The 6,251-nt window shown below is 41.0% G+C and overlaps 1 protein-coding gene across 9 annotated transcripts in view; it reads right to left on the minus strand.

Annotated features, from left to right (window-relative positions):
- Positions 1–1,341, minus strand: part of lrch1 (leucine-rich repeats and calponin homology (CH) domain containing 1) — an 89,357-nt gene extending 88,016 nt beyond the window's left edge. For 3 of the 9 annotated variants that reach the window (XM_017479416.3, XM_017479414.3, XM_017479413.3), the window contains exon 1: positions 1,011–1,339. In XM_017479416.3, the coding sequence (XP_017334905.1) occupies positions 1,011–1,182 (172 nt within the window). In that variant the 5' untranslated portion in view covers positions 1,183–1,339. Of the gene's footprint in view, positions 1–1,010 lie in introns of all 9 variants that reach the window. The other 6 variants (XM_017479417.3, XM_017479415.3, XM_017479412.3 and 3 more) reach the window with 4 other exon arrangements.
- Between the last annotated feature and the right edge of the window lie 4,910 nt (positions 1,342–6,251).

Below are 6,251 nucleotides of genomic sequence, written 5' to 3' on the forward strand. Positions count from 1 at the left end.
TATGATACCAGAATAATATCCCAATCCTGCTCCTTCACCTCCAAGGAATCTACTTTAACCTCATGTAATGTCATGGCCTCAGTATTGTAAGGATCTATCTGGTACTTTGGTTGAACATAAACTTCACCTCCGGTGGACACTTTATTTGCTTTAGTGTTGTTTTTTTGTTTGGTTTAAAGTTTTTGATGTAGTCAAAACAAGTACAAGTTCAATTTCAAAACTCACAGGTAAACCTGGTGTTACGAGGTTCTACCTGTCATGGATAGACAATAACATATTGTACATCATGATGTATTTAAGAATTGTTCAGGATTTTAAAGGGGAATATTGCATATCTTAGAGAATACATTCAGAAAAATAAAACTGGTTGAAAGCATGTCTATATGATCATAATGTGGTCTCAATAACATTCAGGCGTCGAGTGGCTTATGACCATTTGTCACTTATTTCATCTGTTTGTCACTGTTATAAAGATTTGTCGCTGTCTCAGAATTTCCATCATGTCATTTTGAAGTAATCATGTTGAGCTGTAAACGGCAATACTACCATATCCCAGTCGTAACATTATAATACGAGTATGATTAGTGTTAATGAGCTTATGGTAATGCTTTAACACTGTTGAATTCACTTAATACTGCTGGAAGATCTGTGCGTGTTGTAACACCTGCAACTCGTCGTAACACGTTTATAACAGTGTTGCGTTATCTCGTGCCATATTGCACTAACACGTAGAAGTGTTTACATGAATCCAGCAGGATAAAATTAAACACTGGAACAGTTAATGCACTAACTCAGCACTGTGGCAGTTTATGCAACAGAACAGCTCATTCCAGTGCAGCTACACTGCGCTCGGTTTTGTTGATGTTTTTAACTCAGCAATAGCACACACAAAACAACGAGCTCGCGCATAAAAGCCCAGATTGGGCTAGAAGAGGAACCGGTTCCTGAAAGCTAACCCCGACCTAGGCCCCCACAACCTGCCCAAAAATGGTCAGCTTTGTTGTGATTACCTGCGTGCACCGTGTCGCTGAGGTCGTAGTGCGCGGCCGCTGTCGGGAATTCTTTCAGCTTCCTCGCGCTGAGGTTGAGCGAGCCCGAGCCCGCCGCCTCTTCCAGCGCGCGCTCCACGCCGCGGCTCGCGCCCACCACTCTGGGCGCTTCCGCGCCGGACACCGCCTCCATGATCGCCGCCGCCGGCGGAAATCAACAAGAACGACGAGACTCCGAAAAATGTCCCTGAAGAATAGCGCGCGGCAGCCAGTCCTCCGCCGATCCTGCTGCACGCGATTGCGCAGTGTTTTCTAGTGTCCAACGGTGCTTGGGCTGAGGGAAGCGAGGTGAGGATTTGATCACGTGCGCCCTCGTCTGGTCAGATCTTGTGACTACAGGAGTGCTTTACTGTAAACTATCGGCTAATGCTGCGCCGGTTTTCGAGGATTGACTACCAAACTGCACCCTCTGCTGTGCGGAAGATTCCCAAGAGGTTCAGATAATTTCAGGGTTACTAGAACGTTCTCTGAAACATTGTGGGTAACCATAAAGTCACCGAGAGGTTTAAGTTATTTGAAGGCTATGGGAACGTTGGGTGAACTTTCCAAAACCATCAAGGTATACTGCAATGTTCCTGAGAGGTTCAGATTATTTAAAAGTTACCAGAACATTAAGGGGAACGTTCCTCAAGGTTTACCTAAAGGTTCCAGAACAGTTCAAATGATTTAAGTAAGTTATGGAAACATTAGTGGAACATTCGCAGAACCATTGTGGTTTACTCCAAGGTTCAGATTGTTTAAAAGTTATGAGAACATCATGGGAACATTTTCTAAACCCTTGAGGTTCCTGAGAGACTGAAATAATTTAAAGGTTACTAGAATGTTAAGGGAACATTCTCTGAAACTTTGTGGGTTATGCAAGGTTCCACAGAGAATTAAATTATTTACAGTTTACCAGAACTTTTAGGGTTTATCACAAGTTCCTGAGAGGTTTCAAATTATTCAAAAGTTTTAAGAATGTTGGGGGAACTTTCTGAGAACCATCAAGTTTTGCGACAAGGTTCCAGAGACATTCTGATTATTTAATCCATCCATCCATCCATCCATCCATCTTCAACCGCATACTCCTTTTCAGGGTCACGGGGGAACCTGGAGCCTACCCTAGGAAGCATCGGGCACAAGGCGGGGTACACCCTCGACAGGGTGCCAGTCCATCGCAGGGCACAATCACATACACACTCACAGACCCATTTATACACTATGGACACTTTAGACATGCCAACCAAGCCTACCATGCTTTGTACTGGGGGAGGAAACTGGAGCACCTGGAGGAAACCCCCGCATCACGGGGAGAACATGCAAACTCCGCACACACGGCCCCTGCGGGAATTGAACCCCAGACCCTGGAGGTGTGAGCGTGCTAACCGCGCTAACCGTGTGCCACCGTGTGCCCCCCGATTATATAAGCCCTGCTAAAAAAAAACAATAGAAACCCTAATTGAATTTGTAATGGTTTTAATGGTTAAAATGGGAAATGTATTGGTTTTAATGGAAACTGTAATGGTCTCTGTGGGACTTTACGTGCCTTCTTTTGGTGGATGTCTAATGGAATGGTTTTAATGGTTAGGTGATGGTTTGTAATGCTGTTTGTAGCGGAAACCATTAGAATTTCTGCAATGGTTTCAATTTTTTTCAGCAGGGAGGTTACTTGAACATTATGGAAACATTCTCTATGGTTTTCTTTATGGTTCCAGAGAGATTTTAATTATTTAAAATGTATGGGTACGTCAAGAGAATCTTCCAAGAACCATTGTGTCTTACCACAATGTTCCTAAAAGGTTCAAATAACATTAGGGAAATGTCTCCCAAAGCATTGTGGGTTACCTCAAGGTTCCAGAGAGGTTTAAACTTTTTAAAGGTTACATTCTTAAAAATATAGGTTCTTTAATGGTTCTTTATAGCACCATAGATTCTGCAAAAAACAATGTTCTTGTCAAGAACCATTTTTTATTGTATAGGATTCTTGAGTTGAGCTATATGGTTCTTTGGAGATTAAATAAATTCTTTGTGTTTCATTATAGGTTCTTCAGAGCAGTGTGCTGGTTCTTTAAGGTATCATCCCTTAACAGGTTAAAGTGAAACCTATAAATTTCTTTGTGGGACTGGAAAAGGTTCTCCTAGCATCAACTCTTAAGTATCTTGAAACAGCTCCAATCACATCATCAAGTTTACCATGACACAACCGTGGTGGGTCTCATCAGCAAGAACGACGAGTCAGCATACAGAGAGAAGGTGCAGCAGCTAATGAACTGGTACAGAGCCAAAAACCTGTCTCTGAATGTGGACAAAACAAAAGAAATGGTTGTTGACTTCGGAGAGCAAGGAGCGACCACTCTCCGCTGAACATCGATGGCTCCTATGTGGAGATCATCAAGAGCATCAAATTCCTTGGTGTTCACCTGATGGAGAACCTCACTTGGTCCCTCAACACCAGCTCTATAACCAAGAAGGCCCAGCAGCGTCTCTACTTTCTGCAAAGGCTGAAGAAAGCCTATCTCCCACCTTCCATCCTCACCACATTCTACAGATGAACTATTGAGAGCATCCTGAGCAGCTGCATCACTGTCTGGTTCGGAAATTGCACCTCATTGGATCTCAAGACCCTGCAGCGAATAGTGAGGACAGCTGAGAAGATCATCGGGGTCCCCCCCATCACAAACATTTACACCACACGCTGCATCCGCAAAGCCATCAGCATTGTGGATGACCCCACACACCCCTCACACATACTCTTCACCCTCCTGACGTCTGGAAAAAGGTACTGAAGCATTCTGGTCCACACAACCAGACTGTGTAACAGCTTCTTCCCCCAAGCTATGAGACTCATCAATACTCAAAGACTGGACTGATACACACACACACACACACACACACACATACACACACACACACACACACAAACTCTGAACTGAACAACATCCCACTCCCATACTCCCATTGAAATATTTGCACATTCCTGCATTGACACTGTTGCATTTTTTGCTGCTACTGTATTATAAAAAATATAGTATCTAATTTAGTGTCACTATATACACTTTATATACACTTTATATACACTTTTCCTGGCTGCTACCACAATAACTGCTATGTCTATGTTTGGTGTAAGCTAATCTGCTGAATACTTTCATAGCATGTTATGTTTGCATTTATACCATTTTTAAATTATATTGTTACTACTTGGCATCTATCTTTTGCACTACATGTTATATCAGACATTTCCACACTAAAACTGTGTACTGTTTGGTGCTACACTGTCACTTACTGTGCCTATTGTCCTGTTTTAGTAGTTAATGTACTGTCCTGTGTTGTTAGCACACGTCTGAACGTGCACTTTATGTAGAATGTTTGTAGATCTTATTTAGTTTTATGTCATCTCATGTGGTTAGTGTGTTGTTTTAGGTAGCACCATGGTCCTGGAGGAACATTGTTTAGTTTCACTGTGTACTGTACCAGCTGTATATGGTTGAAATGACAATAAAACCACTTGAACTTAATTTGGTTCCTTAAAGCATGAACTAAGGGTTTTTTAGAGAACTTATGATAACATGGTTCCTTGTGGCACTACTGTGAAGAACCATTTGTGGGTTCTTTAAAGCACCAGTAAATATGGATCTCTAAAGAACTTGAGAGTAAAACATTCATTGTGCAACATAAAAGGGTTCTCCTATGGCATCAGGCTGAAAAACCCTTTTTGGTTCTCACTGGAACTTTTATTTTTAAGAGCATACCAGAAGATTAAGGGAACATTCTCATAGCCAATTCCATTTACCACAAGGTTCCTGAGCGGTTCAAATTATTTAAAGTTATGGGAGTGTTAGGGGAGCATTCTCTGAAACCATAATGCGCAATGAAATGTGAATGTTATATTTCCATAAAGAAAACTTTTCTGGAAAACTGGAGCATTCTGGGATCCAGTTATTGTTATCTGAGTAAAATTATATATGTAATAATAACTAGCCTTTATTTGTCACATATGTAGAGTGAAATTCTTTTCTTTGCATCATGAAACTGGGGTCAAAGCACAAGGTCAGCCATGATACACTTAGGGGCCTTGCTCAAGAGCCCAACAGTGGCAGTTTGGCAGTGCTGAGGCTTGAACCCCAGACCTTCCAATCAGTAACCCAGAGCCTTAACCACTAAGACACCACTCTGAAACTATTCACTGGTAGTGTTACTGGGTTTAAGGATTTGATTAAAGCACAATATTTTGGTCGATTTTTTTTTTAACCATTGAACTACTGGCCAAATATTGTGACTTCAAGTGGCAAAATACTGGTTCTTAACTGCTTGTGCAGAAGTGACGGAACTTTATTTTATTGTAAAAATAGTGAACAGAAGTTTGATGAGCACCCTCTGCTGATTAAGTTTTTTTTTTTAACCTTTCATGACTTAAATTTTTTTATTATCCAATCACACATCACGAGTGGCCAATTGCAGCACAGTGGGGAGAGTGAATAATGGGTGGTGGACTTTCAGCACACACTTGTCCTTGTCTACAAGAATAATGTAATTGAATGGATTTGTGCAGTCTATTTCTTTCTGAATGTATACAGGTCAGGTCGGCTTACCAACCAGCAGCTTTGCTAGGTTTATTTAGGTTGCTAACAGAATAGCTCAATAAAGTGATTATGTTAAGATGTTACATAAAGTGATTATCTGTTACAGATGGAGTACTTAGCTTCTTGAAATCCAGTCTGAAAACAAAATAAAGTAACAAGGAAAAAAATAAGTATCTAAAATGTTTTTTTGTTTGTTTGTTTGTTTTTTTAAATGTTAAGTATTTTATTGCATCTTTTAGACATTCTTCACCATTTTCACCATTGTCAGTATCCTCCAGTCAAATTCTTCTCCTAAAGTCTACAGTCATTCTGACTCTTGGGCCTCCAAAGGCTTATCTCACAAACCTTACTGGAGCTAAAATATCAAACACTCCGTAAGATGGCGACAAGAGTTTATGAAAAGGTTGAAATTTTTAGAGGAAGTCAAGGTTGTGTTAAAAACAACACTAAAATGCTGACTTGGGAACAGGGTTTAGGGTTTGACTAAAAGCGCCCTCTGCTGGTTATATTTTGGATATGCAAAAGGTTCAAAGTACACTATATGCCAAAATGTGTGTGGACACCCGACCATCACATCCGTATGTGGTTCTTCCCCAAACTGATGCCACAAAGTTTGAAGCTCACAATGTTATAGAATGTCTTT

Source organism: Ictalurus punctatus, chromosome 6 (assembly GCF_001660625.3).
Source record: "Ictalurus punctatus breed USDA103 chromosome 6, Coco_2.0, whole genome shotgun sequence".
Taxonomy (NCBI): Eukaryota; Metazoa; Chordata; class Actinopteri; order Siluriformes; family Ictaluridae; genus Ictalurus; species Ictalurus punctatus.